This window comes from Lolium perenne, chromosome 2 (assembly GCF_019359855.2).
Source record: "Lolium perenne isolate Kyuss_39 chromosome 2, Kyuss_2.0, whole genome shotgun sequence".
Classification (NCBI taxonomy): Eukaryota; Viridiplantae; Streptophyta; class Magnoliopsida; order Poales; family Poaceae; genus Lolium; species Lolium perenne.
In genome coordinates, this window is record NC_067245.2 from 308,748,054 (window position 1) to 308,766,010 (window position 17,957).

Below are 17,957 nucleotides of genomic sequence, written 5' to 3' on the forward strand. Positions count from 1 at the left end.
CACAAACTGTATATCATCATTGCAGACAGACAACCTCAAAGTCAACAAACATCACGTGAACGTCAAAGAGCTCGTCGACAACGATTAACTCTTCAGGAGAGGCAAGAGATTAATGCAAATAGACGCGCAAACAGGACAGTGGCAACAACTGCTGAGCGGGAACAAGAGAACGCATGTCGAAGAGATAGTAGGCGCAATCTAACAAGTGCGCAGCGACAAACCATCAATACAAACCAAAGAGCACGTAGGCAGGGAATGTCTCAAGATAGGAGGGAGGCAGCGCGGGATCGACGCAAAGCAAACACCAAGGCTAGGCGGAACACCCCATGTGCTCAATCCATCGCAATGCCACGCCCAGATGCAGCTGTCAACCCGGAAGTCATGAAACGCTCCTCACCTATCACAGCTGATTCTACTCCTGCCTCCCCTTCAACGAGCACACCGGCGTATACCCTCGGGACTGATGGTAATATACACCCATATTTACTCACGCAATAATAGGTGATGGTTAACGCCTCAAAAATGTTACATGCGACATTGATGCATTCCTTAGCGGTATCATTGACGACAATGCCATCGCTGACGAACCCAACGACGAGGAGTACTGCATGTTTGCCGGTGAAGGTACGTCTTCCAGCTGTTTTAGGCGACATTGTTGCCTTCCTTCGCGGTATCATTGACATGTCTGTGACACGCTATGCCTGTAGGTTCTGACGATGATGGCGTGGAAATCGATGATCCGTCAGACGAATCCGGCGTGGGCTCAGTCGATCCTTTTGACTTTGTGTACTCAAACCTACCAGACAACACGCACATGTTGGAGAAAGTACCAGATTGCATAAACTGCAAGGCCAAGAGGTTTGAGCATGAGCCCCCTGGTTTCTGCTATCGAAATGGCCAGATCAGACTGGCTGAACAACGTCCTATCCCGGAGCTCATGAGGTTATGGTCCAGCGCGGATGCGGACTCTCGACATTTTTGACAGAGTATCCGATTCTTCAATGGCCACTTCGCCTTCACAACGCTTGGCGTCACCCTCGATAACAACTGCACGAATATGAGCTCCGGGGTTTACACATTCCGGGCGAACGGCTCTTTGTACCGTAACGTGCATTCTTTCGGGCCCGGCTCTCGTCCTGAACATCTGCAGTTGTACTTCTACGACGACGATCCCAGCCTAACCCATCGCAAGGAAGCTACCAAGCAACTGGACCAGGAGGTTGTCCGGAAGTTGACGAACATCATGAGAGCAAATCCCTACTCCGAGACATTAAGGATGCTAGGATTAGTGCTATAGATTAGTGATGTTGCTGTTGCCTAGCTGAGATTGTGCCCGGCATGCATGCAGCCTAGTGAGTAGTGACAAGACCTGGTTCGGCAAAGGTCGCAAGCTCCGCCTGCGTCGTCAGTCGTCACACCACACCGCCACCTCGGCAGTCGGCACTAGGCAGGTTTGGAGCCGAGGCACGAGGACCAGGCTTAGAATTCTATGCCTGGCGTGTCTACCGTTGGGCTGCATTAAGTGGTACAGCAAGACTTCGGTGTGGGCTGCTTGTCCATGTTGCCCCATTTGGTAACTAGGTCAAGCATTTGTGTACTTGGGCCGGGCCTAGGCGGTGGTTTTTTTACTCGGTAAAATGTCGCAATAAAGACTCGGTAAAATATAACATCAAATATTACTTAATTATCAAAATAAATATAAACTCAAATTGGTCTTGTGGGTGAACGCTCACTCCCTTATCTTATGGAGCAAACACTCACGGTCCAAGAAAATTGGTTGTAAACTTAAACCTCTAACCACTCTGCAGCGCCACCAATACAATCTTACCATGATTCCTACCCAACACATTTCTATGGCTAGGAGAGAGTCATCAAGTGTCATGTTTTCTCCATATATTTTTAATGCATATGTTTTCTTCTGACACGAGCGAAAATCCACGAGTACACAATAGTGCTAAAGTTTACATTTATTTCGCTGCGTATTTTCATATCATATCATGATTAAAAGCGTGCTAATATCCAATTAAGGATTAAGGATTTTCTAAGAGTTTTCCCAACAACTCACGCATTCAATTAGCGATATTTCTGATATTTCGCGGTAACATTAATTTATGGGCTTGCCGGTAAGAAGTGTTACTCGAGAAAAAAACATTTGGTACTTGAAGCCTCCTCACTTGATGGCAACGATCACCATCTCAGCGTAAGCCGTCAACCGGTCGGAGTACATACTACATACATCAAAACTGTGTTGGGGATACCAGCTTACATAGAAGCACATGATAGAAGATCAATCACCTAATTACCAAGAGAAATGCTACACGAAGAAATGGCAGAAAGGGGAAATAACACGCCAGAAACTTGATATCTTCATCCTCTACCAGTTGAAACACTTAGGTCATTGCCGGATCTGGCCACCACCTTTAGGCGGTCTTATTCATCGACAGCGCAAGTATGTTGTTGAGCTTCTTACATGTGTTGATATGTTGAAGTGCATTCAATCCATCACTCATATGTCATCATCTAAGTGTTTGTGCAGTACTGATGGTGAAGTTCTCTCCCTGACGAGGCTACTCAATTTCTCAGTACGGTTGGAGGTTTATAGTACCTCACAGTGACATGACCTAATTTTTTCTTTGTTGTCAATAAGGTGTGTCAATACCTACATGAGCCACGCACTCCTTATTGATCTACTATTAAGTGCATCCCTCGTTATGCACGGTTTACAAATTGACAGTTTACCTAGGTGCAGTCATTGTTGCAGGAGCTTGGTGTTATGCAGGCTCATCCTCAAGTGTTATTGTGTGACAACATTTGTGTAAAATGTGTGTCGTCTAACCCAGTCTTTCATACAAGAAGAAACATATTGAAGTGGATTTTTACTTTGTTCATGAGCGTGTCTCTGAGAAGAAACTTCACATTAAGTTCATCTCTTCAAAGGATCAAATTGTTGATATATTCATCTAGCCTATCTCGTTGCCCTTGTACGTGCATTGTAAGGGTGATAGAATACGTATGCACTATGTCCGTGTATATTTGTACCAGTGTTTATACCTAACACCTCATCCACTTGTAATCAACTGATCTATTCATCTATATAATGGAAAGGTACGGCCTTCACATGTGTGCCAAGTCTCCCACAACCAATCTACCCTATATTGTTTTACACAAAGAAGGGGAATGGCATCCACGGTTCTCATTGTCACTGGCATCGGACCAGCCGTTAAGGCTTTCACCCGGCCAACCGCTTCTCCCATCTCACACCTTGCGAAAACATAGCTTTGGAACGAGTCCTCAATCATCCCCAGCAGAGAGAAGACTCCTAGCGCCTAGAGAGGACTTCAAGGAGCTGAAGACGAAGCATGAACAGGTCAGAGATGCAGAACAAACATAAGATACTCCGGAAGTGAAAGTTAGTACCACTGCAAAGGCTGAGAGAACATGCCACATCACAGGAACAATTCTCCTAGGGCCCGCTAGGATCCGAAAGGGTAGAGGGAGGAGGTGATGAAGGTAGGTTCGGTGCATGCTGCGAAGACGGACAACGAAAATTACTCATGGGTGACGAGGGGGGAGGGGGGCGAGACCTCTTCTCCGACGTCGATGGCATTGCAGGTCTCCCTAAGAGCTCATCACAAATCCCCAAATACATCCACTTCACTCACCACCGCACCACTCCGGCAGGAAGAAACAACCTGGAACTCGCATCAAAGCAACCAACCTTGTGAAGCACAATCGCCGAACTCGGAGGCCAACTCCACCCACACACGGCCACACACCTCGACATCTGAAAAAAACAGAATAGTGAACCCACACAACACCAATGGATAAGCGCGGCCCACAACCATCCGCCGGTAACGATCAACCAGCAGACAATCATATCCAAGCTGTAGCTGCACGTTACAACAATGCCCGACGACCGCACAAAGCACCATGGGAAACCCTCCATCGAACTGCTACAGCACACCAGTGTAGAGGTAACCGCCGACCTAAACCAGAGGTTCCCATTGGCCCAAGGAAGATACGGGTTGGCAACAAGGCCATATATTGTTCAGAGTAGCATGAGGCGGTGCAGCAGCCGAAGACACAGTTGAGAGGCAAGGAAAAGGAATACGACAACGGAGGTCACAGCGAGAAGACGTGGGGAAGGACATACCAGACACCACCGCAGGGAGAGAGGGAAATCACCAGCGATATCCGCACGGAGGCCTATCACGACGCCCTTCGTCCATACCACCGTTCTGAGAGCCCGAGACCCGAGAAGAACCATAACACCGCTGCCCCTTCACCGGCGCAGCGCATATTTGTCAATAAGTGGCCTCTAGAGGCGACTAGGGGGGAACAAGGTGACGGTGGGTTCCCCGATCAACCCCATGTTGCAGATTTGGGGAAGGAGGAGATTCATTAACCCGCTGACGACTGGGCCCATGAACAGAATTGTCGGTCTTTCCTAACTCATCTGGTGGAGCTAAGGTATGTGTCTAACACTCTACAATTCATTTGTGTATATGTACCAATGTGTATGTGTTGATTATTTGTTTGTATCTTTTAATGTTAGTTCACAAATATGAACTTATTAGTTGGACCAACTGTCCTTATAGGGTTTCAAAGAAGGCCCGATCCGTCAGCCTCCTAATTAAAATCAGTTAGGTTACTCATAATACTTATTAAGCAAACTAATCTACATTAAATTAGATAATGATTTCGTGGATCTGGCGATGCGACTTGCAACTTTACGCCTTGGCATGGTGTCAAGCATAATGGTAGAAAAAGAGTGTGACTATGTCCACTACTAGATGAAGTCATCAAATTTGATTTTTATAATTAATAAGTAGCATGAATCACGAATTAAATCTAATTGTTCAAATAATTTTTGTTAGTTGCATTCCCGCTTGTAGATAAAAAAATCTCAATTGCAATTTTACTTGTAACTGAAAAAAATTCAGTTGCAAACTAACTTACAACTATGTACTCCCTCCGGTCGGATTTAATTGACGCGGAGGGAGACCTATCCATGCATGTTTTTAGGGAGGGATGGCGTCGATTAATTAAGTCAGAGGTAGTATGTGGGTGTGTCTATGTCTCAGTTGACTGAGATTTTCTTAAGTCTCAGTCACCTCAGAAAAGTGCAACTGCAGTTCAAAGAAAAGTGCAACTCAGTTCAGTTGCACATTTCTGATAGAAAAGTGCAATTGTACTTTTTTAACAGAAAAGTGCAACTCAAACATTTTTTTGTAAATGACTTAGACTTAAGAAAATCTTCAGATGACTGAGACATAGCAAAATCGTATGTATAAATCAGGATGCTATCTAACAGTTTTGGACTTAAACCTGGTTGTCAGCCGCAAATGCCAAAAAAAATACGCCTATAAGAGCCGCGGTGGGTTCCCTCCTTTTCGGAATATAAAATGCGTTTTGTCAATGAAACCTGTAGATATTCTCCTTTAGTTCAAAGGTTGGCACCAAGTGTCTATCTGCATTTAATTTCAGATACATCTGAAGAACTCGGCCAGATCATGATCCGGGAGTGACATGTCGTGCAAACCGAGCATCTCCTGATTTTAGCTTCTTCGCATTTCACAAAACACCATTTCTCATTACAATGAGCTGATGACCGCAGCCGACGAAAGCAGGGGAAAAGAAACGGAAGAACTACGGTGCCTAAACTATGTGCAGCAGGATCGAAAGGAATTTCTGAACGAACCTATCCAAGAAGCAAGAAGCACCTCCGCCGAAACGGAAGAAGTACGGTGATGTGCACCGCCAGATGGCCAGAATCAAACAGATCCACCGACATCGATCAGTAGGAGATGTCGACGAGGGAGATCATGGCGTGCGCGAGGAGCCGCTCCGCCGACCGTCCCTGCACGCCGACGCCGCGGAGGTCGTAGTAGGAGTTGCGGTGGTTGCCGGCGGCCAGGTACTCGCGCAGCTCGGCGGCGTAGTGCGACGCCGCGGCCCGGAGCGTTATGCAGACGCGCGGCACCTGGCGCAGCTGCGGCAGCGCGAGGTTGAACGGCCACAGCAGCACGGCGAGCTTGAACGCGTGCATGAACCCGCACGCCGCCGCCGGCACGGCCAGTAGCACCACGTGCACCACCATCGTCGTCTACCTCCGGTTGCCTCTCCTGCTTCTACATGGCCGATCCCTCTGCCATGACACTGCTACTCTTGAGGTCAGGTGGCGCTGCTGATCAACTAGGATGGCGAGGATGTAGTAGTACTAACAATGGCCGGCGATGGCGTGGGGATCGAGGCTCGTTTTGTACTGGAACGGAATGGACTCAATCATATAGAGGTCATTTGCTGTTGCTTAGCGTGCGATTATGTATGTTTGCCGCGAATGGAAATTGCGAGACACTTGGCGCGCGTGAAAATAATAACCTGGCGTGGCACGCGATGGGCCAACCGCCGGCCGATCTCGATCGACATTCCGCCGTGCCTCGCTGGCGTCTGCGTCGACGCACGTCCTTGTCGCCGTCATAATAGGCCGTGTGCGGCCCACTTCCAACCAAGCATTTCGCATTGAGCCAGCCGCGTATCGCCTCTGATGAACTGCAAGCGGAGCTGAATATACTGTCGAGAGACACTGCAACAATTCTCAGTTCATTCTGTGTGGATTGGATTGGTTGTGAAAATCCCTTCTGAGCTGAACCAAAAGAAGAAGAATCTGGTCGGTGTAGGATTAGGAAAAGCTCAAAGCCGAATGTTGTTTTTTCCCTGGTCTTACGCAGGATTATTAGCTTGGGCATGTTGGCATTCAGCTGGGCCCAAAACCAGTACAATTACGCATCTGGCCCCAAATTATCTCGAGCATTCGGCATTGGAAATACATTAAGAATCAGACGCAGCTATCATCCACCGACACAAAGAAGAACATTTCTCTTGTTTACGTGTAACACGCTAGCGAGTTCTAGATCAACAGCGGATAAGTTCAGGCCTCAGAAGTTGGACTTGATTAGCAGGTCCGAATCATGTACGTCTCGGTTGCAGATATTAATATATTTCCTTTATAAAAAAAAGTTCAACAGCGGATAAGTTCAGGCCTCAGAAGTTGGACTTGATTAGCAGGTCCCAATCATGTACGTCTCGGTTGCAGATACTACATGCTAGGATCGATTGACGACTGACGATTCAGATATCTATCCAGAATTTCAGTCACAGAGCGCAGCATCGGAACATATATACTTCGCTGTCGCTGTCTTACCATTAGGATCATGGACACAGTCGTTTCCCTGTATATTGTTTTGTTCTCTGAAGACACATTGTTTCTGGCCTTTCTAGGCCTGATGAGCTGTTCTTTCGCTCTTGCGCTCCCCTTTCAACGGATTTCCAGCTGCTGTTTAATTTGGTTCGGCCTTCATTCCATGCATATCCAGTGGCAGCAGCGACATTTTTCCATTAAGTAGCATGCACGTCTACCTGTACCTCAATCATACAAATATGGGATCTAGGTAGCACGATTAAAGATGGAAATAAGTAATGTTGTTGATTTAGAACTATTTAGGTATAGCGAACAAACATGGATATTCAGACAACACTGACACATTGTTGTCAATGGCGATTACACTCAAAAGAGGATATGAATTTTTTTATGCGGCAACCACAATCACCATTGTCAATGGTTGCAAGACCCCATTTTGGGAGGGCCCTTGGCTTGAGGGAGAGCGCCAAAGGGCATTGCACCGCCTCATATTCGATATATCAAAGAGGAAATCATGGAAGGTCAACCAAATGATGATGGAAAATGATTGGGTGAGCAGAATCAACTTGGGCGAATTCGCAACCTTGTAGCACCTCACACAATTTGTTGAGCTTTTGGTTTGCCTACAAGGTATACACCTAGTTGATGATGTGGATGATGACATCTCGTGGAAGCTCACGGTGAGCGGACAATACTCGGCCAAGTCCCCGCCTACGAGGTGCAGTTTATTGGTTCCACATCCTCCATCATGCACAAAACAGTGTGGCAAGTGTGGGCGCCACCCAAAACAAAGTTTCTTTTTCTTGGTTTTTAACGCAAAATAGAATTTGAATGGTGGACCGCCTTGAAAAGTGAGGATGGACAAATTGTGGCCTTTGCCACCTTTGCAAGCAAGCTACGAAATCGTTGTGTCACCTATTCGTCAGTTGCGGCTTCACGACGCGCATATGGCAAGGGGTTACATAGCGGCTGGGCATTGCCGACATGTATATCCTAATCAATGGCCAGGTCTCACAATCGAGCATTGGTGGAGGACAATGACAAGTGGAGTGGGGGACCTATCCGCAAGGGCATATCCTCTCACCTTGCTTGTGAAACATGGAACGAGCATAATGCTAGGGTCTTCCGCAACGAAAGCGCTCCCCACATGGTAGTATTAGAAAAGATAAAGAAAAAACCCCGTTTGTGGGTCATTGCGGGTGCACGATGGTTGGATGTGAAAGCCGAATAGAATTTTAGGCTGCGTGATCAAAGTCACGGCCTCCCCCCTCATATATTTATATGCCAAAGAAATACAAGTCCAACATGATTACAACACAAATACATATCCGTATGCTGCTAGGTTTCTTGGAGTCTACTCCAAGGCGGCGTGGACGCCGTGTGTAGGTCCTTCTCTAACACGCCTCCGCAGTCTGAACGATGGAGAGTATTGACGTGAAGATTGGAGCGAAACTCTTGGAATAATGCAGTCGGCGGTCCTTTAGTGAAGATATCAGCATACTGTGAAGAGGACGGTACATGAAGCACACGAACAGCACCGAGAGCAACCTTTTCCCGAACAAAATGTATGTCAAGCTCAATGTGCTTGGTGCGCTTATGATGCACAGGGTTGGCGGAGAGATACACTGCACTGACATTGTCGCAATAAACAATTGTGGCAGTGTGAATAGGACAGTGAAGCTCCTGCATTAGTTGGCGTACCCAACATGACTCGGCCACGGCTGTTGCAACTGCCCGATATTCGGCCTCAGCACTTGAGCGAGAGACCGTCGTTTGACGGCGAGAAGACCAGCTAATCAAATTATCTCCAAGATACATGCAAAACCCTGACGTGGAGCGTCTGGTATCCGGACATCCCGCCCAATCAGCATCCGAGTAGGCAATGAGAGAATGAGAAGTGGATTTGTGAAGTGTAAGGCCGTGAGAGAGTGTACCCTTGAGATAGCGAAGAACGCGTTTGATAAGGGAGAAGTGAGGCTCACGAGGATCATGCATGTGAAGGCATATTTGTTGGACAGCATATGAGATGTCAGGACGAGTGAGGGTGGCGTACTGTAATGCCCCAGCCAGACTGCGATAAAAGGAGGGATCAGCCACCGGTGGACTGGCGGTAGAGGAAAGTTTGGACTTGGTATCGATAGGAGTGGTGACGGGATGACAATCCCTCATACCGGCACGGTTAAGAATATCTAAGATATACTGATGTTGGGAGAGATGAATGCTAGTGGGTGAGCGAGTGACATGGATTCCAAGGAAATGATGAAGGGGACCAAGATCCTTCATTGCAAATTCATGACTGAGGGACGAAGTGATATTGGAGAGGAAGCTGAGAGAGGAAGCTGTAAGTATAATGTCATCGACATACAAAAGAAGATAGGCGGTGTCGGCACCGCGGTGAAGAATGAATAGGGAGGCGTCAGATTTGGATTCAATGAACCCGATGGTGCGAGCAAAGGAGGAAAAACATTGAAACCAGGCACGTGGGGCCTGTTTGAGACCATAGAGGGATTTGAGAAGCCGACATACGTGAGTAGGAGTTTGGGGGTTGATGAAACCAGAGGGTTGTTGACTGTAGACAACTTCGTTGAGGTGACCATGTAGAAAGGCGTTTTTGACATCGAGTTGATGGATAGGCCAAGAGTTAGAGAGAGCAAGAGATAAGATGATGCGGATGGTGGCCGGTTTGACGACAGGACTAAAGGTTTCATCGAAATCAACGCCGGGTTGTTGAGAAAAGCCACGAACAACCCAACGAGCTTTGTGTCGGGCAAGAGAGCCATCGACGTTGTATTTGTGACGGAAAATCCACTTTCCGCTCACAATGTTAGCGCCAGGAGGAGGGGGAACCAGTGTCCATGTTTGATTGAGGGTGAGAGCATCAAATTCTTCCTGCATGGCATGTCGCCAATTAGGATCACGAAGAGCGGTGAGGTAGTTAGTGGGAAGAGGAGAAGAGACGATAGCTTGGAGGTTGAGTTTGGCAGGGGGACCAGGGAGGCGGCCGGTGGTGGACCGTGTGCGATGCACGATAGGTGGTGGTGGCCGTGGCGGACTAACTGGTGGTGAAGGTGGTATGGGCGGAGAGTGTGCTGCCGCGGCAGGAGAATGGGGCGCTGCAGGCTGGCGTGGCTCGGCGGCAGGCTGCCGCGGGCTGGTGGCAGAGGGAACGGCTGCCGCGGTAGGGCGGGCTGCCGGCAGAGAGAGAGGAACGGGTGGATCAAAAAGGTCAGGAGAAGGAGATGCAGGAGGTGTCGGCGAGGCGACAGGGGCATAAGGAAAGGAGTGTTCATCAAAGATGACATGTCGGGAGATAATAATGCGACGAGAGGTTAGGTCAAGGCACCGATACCCTTTGTGACGAGACGGATATCCAAGGAAGACACATTTGGTGGATCGGGGGGATAGTTTGTTTGGTGAAGTGGAGGTAATATTGGGGTAGCATAAGCAGCCGAAGACACGTAAGGTGTGATAAGGTGGTGGAATGCCGAGAAGACGCTCATATGGTGTAGAGAGAGAGGTAGCTTTGGTTGGTCTAATATTAATAAGGAAGGTCGCGGTATGTAGTGCCTCAGCCCAAAGAGAGGGCGGCATCGAAGCTTGGAATAAAAGAGTGCGGATGACATTGTTGGTGGTGCGAATAGCACGTTCGGCCTTGCCGTTTTGCTGCGAGGTGTGTGGGCAAGAAAATCGGAAGAGGGTGCCTTGTTGGGTGAAGGAGTTTACTTGATGATTGTCAAATTCGCGGCCATTATCACATTGAATAGCTAGGATGGGAAGGTTGACTTGGGTGCGAGCATAGGCATGAAAGGTGGTGAAGGTTGCATAAACATCTGATTTTTTGCGAAGTGGAAATGTCCAAAAGTAATGCGTAAAGTCATCCACAATAATGAGATAATAAGTGTAACCAGAGGAACTAGAAATCGGTGATGTCCACAAATCACAATGTATTAATTGAAACGGTTTGATACTATAAGAATGCGAGGAATAAAAGGGGAGCCTAATATGACGACCTAATTGACAAGCATGACATAGAGACGATAAGGGTTTATTGCTAGGAATATGTTGTTGCTGATGAAGACGTTGCATGGTGGGATGGCCGGGGTGTCCAAGGCGACGATGCCAAAGCTCGGTTGATGAAGTGGCAAGAAGAGTCTGGGCTTCTGGTGGGCGGCAGATGGAGTAGAGAGGACCGGGACTATTGCATCGAAGAATCACGGTCTTGGTAAGAAGATCCTTCACGGAGAAACCAAAGGGGTCAAATTCGATGGAACAAAGATTATCGATAGTAAATTGACGAACAGAAATTAGATTTTGATAATGTGTGGAACAATTAGAATATGACGAAGAAAGAAGTTTTTAGAATTAAGGGTGAAGGTGTGAGAGCCGGTATGTTTGACAGGGAGAGAAGCACCATTGCCCACTATGATTTTATGTGCGGAAAAGGGAACGGAGGAGGAAAGAATACCGTGATCGGATGCCATATGAGACGAGGCGCCGGAGTCCGTGACCCACTCCTGGCCGCCAGGGAGCTGCAAATTCTGGAGAGCTGTAAGAAGAGCTGGGTCGATCTGTTGTTGCTGCTGCGGCTGCTGAGCGATCATCATGTTGCTGGAGGGCTGCTGGTAGCCGGTGGCGGTGTAAGCCTGGTACGGTGGCAGAGCTGGTCGAGGCCCCAAGACGCTGGGGGTCGGGGCGCGCCAACGGGGCTGCCAGGAGGAGGGCATCGCCGGCTGCTGCTGCTGGAGTTGATGAGCGCGCGTAGGGAGGCCGGTCCAGGGATTAAACATCCAAGGGCTGTTGCTGTCACGGCCACGGCCACGGCCACCGCCACGTCCACGGCGGCCTCCGCTGCCACCACCCCGGCTGAAGTTGGTGAAGACGCCGGGCTGGAGGGGCGAGGGAGTCCTTGGATGAGACGGACCACCGCCAGGGCCGGCAGGAGGAGGGGCGCCCCCGGCGTGCGATGTGTTGCCGCCGTTGGGAAGCACACTATTGCCGCTGGCCCAGAGCGCAGTGGACGCCGCATGCTTGGCATCAGTCTTCTTTTGCGCCTCCTCGAGAACCAGGGCGGAGCGCGTCTGCAAGAACGTGGGGAACGGCACCTGGTAGGGAAGGAAGGAGCGGAGGTGGCTGTATTGTTCGTTGAGGCCGCGGAGAACCGTGAGGACGAGGGTGTCATCCGAGATCTTCTCACCAACGTCACCGAGAGCATCGGCAAGAGACTTGAGCTTGGCGCAGTAATCATGGACACTCATGTCACCTTGTGGCGTGTTGCGAAATTCCGCGTCGAGGGCAAGGGCGCGGCTTTTCTTGTTGTCGTGGAAGAGGTTGGCGATGGAGTCCCAGATCTGCTGCACCGTCGAGCCAGGGGAGATGACGATGCCGAAGAGCTCGGGGGACATCGAGCCGTAGATCCAGGAGAGGACGGTGAAGTCGTCACGCGCCCAATCGGAGGTGGGGGAGGTGTCCGAAGGCGTGGCATCGGCGGTGCCGGTGACGTGGCTGGTGAGGCCATAGCGTCCAAGGGCGACGAGAAAGAGCTCGCGCCACTTGATGTAGTTGGAGTCCTGCAGATCAAGGGTGATGGCGACGATGGTCTTGACGGATGAGACGTAGGTGGAAGGGTTTTGGGGGGTAGGGTTGCTGTCGACGGCCTTGCCCATCTCGGCAGCACGGCGGTCGAGCTCATCCTTGCGCGCCTGAAGGAGGGATTCGCGCTGCTTCAGCTCGGCTTCGAGCTTGGTGATCTCGTCAGGAGTCATCGCGACGGCGGCGTAGGGGGTAGGGTGTCGAAAAATTTAGGGTTTAGAGAGGGGGGGTAGGATCGGCTGGTGCTCTGATACCATGAAAGCCGAATAGAATTTTAGGCTGCGTGATCAAAGTCACGGCCTCCCCCCTCATATATTTATATGCCAAAGAAATACAAGTCCAACATGATTACAACATAAATACATATCCGTATACTGCTAGGTTTCTTGGAGTCTACTCCAAGGCGGCGTGGACGCCGTGTGTAAGTCCTTCTCTAACAGGATGATTTGATGTCGGGAGGGTAATCCCTTGCAACCTTAATGTATGGACTATCTGCTCCCAACACTTTTCTTAATTAAGCGAATGGTACAAAGCTCTTTGTCCCAAAAAAAAAAAAAAAATTGGATCGCTAAATTGGTTTGCAAGGAACGAACATAGACGGAGAAAAGAGTTAGGCCCGCCAAGACGCTGAAACTGAAAAAAAAGTGTACCCTCCCTCTAGAGTTGGGCCACGCAGACCAGAATGATTGGCGACGGGCCGATGGCAACGACAACACTCGTCAGTAGCGGAGCCACACAAAAAAGCTGTGTACTAAATTAGCTACACAGTTTTTTAGCTATAAAAACACAAGTGAAAAATAATAAAAAGTTTGTATAAATGCATGCATTTGACTACACATGAGACATGACTAATTTTTTTTTTTTTCGCTCCCACATTTCAAAAAAAAAAAGGATTAAAGTTCTAGCTGCGCCACTGACACTCTGTCATTTACATCGCGTACAAGCAAGTGAAGGATAATACCACTCCAGAATAATTCTAGCTCCACGTTATTATGCTTCTAGTTCTTTTTTCTAAATAACGTCAATAATGATGTAGTGAAATATAAGCTTTTCTAAAGCGACAATCTAGCTATCTAAAAGGCTTATATTTTGGAAGAGGAGGAATTTCTTCACATCTGTCCTTTTTTTTGTTGAGACGTAATACTAGTAGTGGTACTCGTTGTTGAGAATATCATTTCATCAAGTTTACACGTGTCGAACATTTGTTAGCCCGTCAGCCCGTGTTGTCATTTTTGTTACGATATATGGAAAAACACAGGAGCATATATATGGTTTTTCAGATCAATCAAACAATGTAATTGGATGGAGGTTGTGTCCTTTCCTGGTCCCGACATTAGTCGTCTTACGTTATGAAAAGTCTGAAACACAGTATTTCTCATACTTCCAACATCAACGCCAACACTATTACGTTTTGAAGGCCCCAACAGCACATTTAGACTGGTGTAAACTGATAGATAGAAAAGTAGGTGGGGAAATGAAAACCAGAACCCACGAGCTTAATAAGTACTTCCTAACTCGGTCAGTCGAAAATATAGTATAACTTAGGATTCGTTCATATGAATCGAACCACCCACATATATAGAAAAAAGTTCTAAGAATTCTAATCCTCAAAACTCTTATGAAAATCATTTGAAATGATGGTTCTCTCTCCACTTTGTTCCGTTTGCTTTTTAAATAACATTTGGCATGCATATGGTGTCTTTATGACAACCGACAACACAATTATACATGACATGTACCTACCAACTTGTACAATCAAATCCTAAAAATTGATCGAGATAATTGATACGTACATCCTTGGCCAGTAGTATAATATTGGTAGATACATAGAGATCAAAGAACCATATGTTAAAGCACCAAAAGATTATCAAGGGCAATGGATAAAAGCGAGAAAAAATAGCCACCTTATATGTTGAGCATCAAACTGCTCCATGCATGGTGTGGTATACGTAATATGTGTAGAACTGAGAGGCATCGGGCAAATACCTTGGATTGCCATAATCGTGACATGAATCCAAGACTACAAGACAACTACGGAGCTACTCCTCGCGAGATCAACTACGTAATACTGTTCGAGAGATCAACTCACGACACACTCGCTTCCATCGCCACAATAAACCCTGTATCCATGGAACATTATGCTGAATCAATAAAGAGCAGGTTGCTCCCTGCAGCAAAATGAGCAACCAAATGGTGCCCGAACACACTTTTCCCAGTAACTTTGGACCATCCAAGTAAAATATCTGAAACTAAACTAGTACCATCAGTACTAATTCAAAACCAGAGCTAATTCTTAACAAAATACATTACTTTGGTCTTCAACTTTTATTAATCTCCAAATAGAAGAATGATGCTAAAAAGAGCAATAACCACTAGGAAATTCTTAAGCGCGCTATATTACTTTGGTCTTTAACATCAGAATTACTAACGAGTTAAGTGTGATAAATCTTCACACAGAAGATTGGTGCTACAAAAGAACAACATAGCCACAACCTCCAACATAACCCCTGATCAGATTCTCCTACACCACTAATACTCTTTCATTAGCTTATCTACTAGGCAGAGTAAGCAGCATTTAACTACAATTCGTCACTTATAGTAATAATGCATCACTCTGGAGAAAGACTGATATGTAATAATCAGAAAGGGCTTTACATCAGCAAGCGACAAGGGAAACTACAGTAGGCCCTCATGGCAAAGAGACACAGATGCACCGCGGAAGCTTAATTTAGCCAACTCGTGAGCTACCATACTTTGATCTACAGTGGGTAATCTCAATCCCATCTAAACCACTTGATATTCTCTTAATTTCTTCCACGAGGAAGCCGTCCCCTGATTTGTCGTGGCCCCGAAAATCCAGTGCAGGGCAGCAATGTATTGGTGTGCCTGTTTCACTTGATTCCTTTCTCTGCTTCTTTGGTCCTTTCCTCTGTTTCTTTCTTTCTTGCTTTTGTGACCATTCAGTTTCTATGTATGCACAAGTAATTTTCCCATTAAAGATTTGTACTTTGACAATGGCAGCATTATACTTGTGCTTACCTGTATGTTCTTGGGACTGATCTTTAAGCTCGAGAGCCTCATTCTCATCACCATCCATCAGCATTGCACTTTCCTGCAAGAATTGTTACTGTCTTGTAAAAGCAGTAAATGAATTATGACACGCACGACTAAGAATTCATGCCGTTCGTCGTCGCTACAAGAAAATGTACTATAGAAGTTCTATTATTTTAAATGAAAAAAAGAGCAATAATAGATAAGTATCACTTGTCAGTTAATGCAGTCTACCTCAAGAGAATGGGAAGCAGTTCTTTTATACTGCCTCCTAGGAGCTGCTTCAAATACCTGACTGTCCTTGGCAGCCATGTTATCTCTATCTGATGGAGCTTTTGTGTAATTTGTGTCAAGCAACTGTATACAGTAATAGTAAGTTAATATAAAATAATATACTAGTGGAACATCGACTCCAAACATTAGAGTATCCGTAGTTACCCTTGGTTCCTTTTCAGATTTCAGATATTCTGCTGCAGCTTTCCGTAGGAGTCCAACTTTTATTTCAAGTCTCTTCTTTAGTACCAGAAGATGCTCCAGGTACTCCTCGGTTAAGCTAGAAACTGACATTTTGGTGAGATAGTCATAATCACTGGCATCTTCCTTGACTCCTGTTGGTCGTATGACAACGGGTTGCCCCTCCTTCGGGAGGGGATCAAATCCCTTTTCAATGAACTCTTGCCGTAGCTCGTTTTTCTTCCTGTTGATGCATTGGATGTCACCACTGAGAACACCAGCAAGGAACCTAGCTCTGTTATCGACTTGCTTTAGCAGTTTTTCATAAGTTTCTAGCATTGCGTCCTACAGAAGATGAATTAGTTAACAAGTTTTTTTCCAAATAGAGCAAATAAAGTTAGCAATGTATAGTAGTACTGAACTACACCGGTACCGTATTTTTCAGATAGAGATCAAGCCCCAATCTGTAGAACCAAGACCGGATTCACTCGAATCCCAATCCCGATCAGGCGAGGGGCCGAGGGCCGGGTGGCTGCCGTGCTGCGTCTCGTCGCTGCAGTCGTGCCTTCACTTCACGGCCGCCGTTGTATCAGGATCGAAAAAGTGTACCGGGGACCCGATCTCCGGTGGAGGGAGAATGGATGGATAGAGACCAAGCCTCTCAATCTGTAGAGCTGAGACCGGATTCGCTCCAACCCCTCCGAAATCTGGAACCGCTCTAGCGAGGGGTTCGAATTTTGCAGTCGCCGCCGTTGCTGGAGTGGTGCCGTCACTTCACGGCCCGCCGTTGTATCTGGGTCGAAGAAAGGTAGCGGGGCTTCGACCTGGTGTTGCTGCGACGATAAGGAAGAGGGGTTGTAGACTTGCAGTCGTACGTTTTCGAGTTCAAATCGTGATCGGAGTGAAGTCCGGTTCATCCAATTTGAGCGTGTTCGAATTCTGACCGAGTTAAAAACATTGGTTGCCATACTTGAGTCCGATTGACTAGAATAGTAGAATAGCAATATAGATTTCGTTGGTCTCGTGGTTTGGAAAAGTCGACCACAGCGATGTCGTCTAACTTTTTTTTCATGATAAAAGGAATTTATTAATATGATGAATATATCAAAACCTAGTGCTCTAACGGCACCACGGATATATACTATCAAAAACACAAAGAAGAGTTCCGCTACATTGATATGTTTCCTTCAGCAACGAATCAAACACCACCGAGACATCAATAGAAATCCATCTTTCTTAAAAACAAGGCCTCTAAGAAGAGCCAGCATCACCATGATCATACATCATGGATTTTCACTAAGCACGCTCACAAGATAATGCCTTTAACAAGATCATTGATAGGCACAACCAATTAAAATTAGACCTTGAATTTTCACCCTGCAAGTTTAGACTCTGAATTTCTCTTGTCGCCCCACTTGCTGATGCCGCTGCTCCAAGTCAAGAATCCACTATGACTTGAACCACGATTACTAGTCCTCGAATCTCAGCTTTCATGCTATTCTCCGTGATTGGCTTCACCATGGAACTAAAGCCATGTCCCACGATGGCAACAGATTGCAGAGCTTCACATTGCTTCCTTTGAAACCAAATGGTAAGAAAAAGCATGGTAACGCGTGACCGAATGCCATCTGATTCGGCAATCTCCGGCATGTCGTCCATTGGA

At 47.0% G+C, this 17,957-nt stretch overlaps 2 protein-coding genes across 2 annotated transcripts; both read right to left on the reverse strand.

Moving 5' to 3' along the window:
* Positions 1-5,440: 5,440 nt before the first annotated feature.
* LOC127336896 (uncharacterized) lies at positions 5,441-6,335 on the reverse strand. Its single transcript, XM_051363758.2, has one exon. The coding sequence runs from the start codon at positions 6,098-6,100 to the stop codon at positions 5,798-5,800; it is 303 nt and encodes a 100-aa protein (XP_051219718.1). The 5' UTR covers positions 6,101-6,335; the 3' UTR covers positions 5,441-5,797.
* An 8,894-nt stretch (positions 6,336-15,229) lies between these two features.
* On the reverse strand, positions 15,230-17,200 carry LOC127336895 (uncharacterized). The gene is made up of 5 exons (XM_051363757.1): positions 16,728-17,200; positions 16,280-16,639; positions 16,076-16,198; positions 15,830-15,902; positions 15,230-15,757 (listed from the first exon to the last, which is right to left on the reverse strand). The coding sequence occupies exons 2-5, from the start codon at positions 16,631-16,633 to the stop codon at positions 15,519-15,521; spliced, it is 789 nt and encodes a 262-aa protein (XP_051219717.1). The 5' UTR covers positions 16,634-16,639; positions 16,728-17,200; the 3' UTR covers positions 15,230-15,518.
* Between the last annotated feature and the right edge of the window lie 757 nt (positions 17,201-17,957).

Coding starts and splice junctions, on each gene's coding strand:
- LOC127336896 (XM_051363758.2), bottom strand. CDS start 6,100: ATGGTGGTGCACGTGGTGCTACTGGCCGTGCCGGCGGCGGCGTGCGGG.
- LOC127336895 (XM_051363757.1), bottom strand. CDS start 16,633: ATGCTAGAAACTTATGAAAAACTGCTAAAGCAAGTCGATAACAGAGCT. Junction 16,199..16,279: donor AATCTGAAAAGGAACCAAGG/GTAACTACGGAT, acceptor TACTGTATACAG/TTGCTTGACACAAATTACAC. Junction 15,903..16,075: donor CTGCTTCCCATTCTCTTGAG/GTAGACTGCATT, acceptor CAATTCTTGCAG/GAAAGTGCAATGCTGATGGA.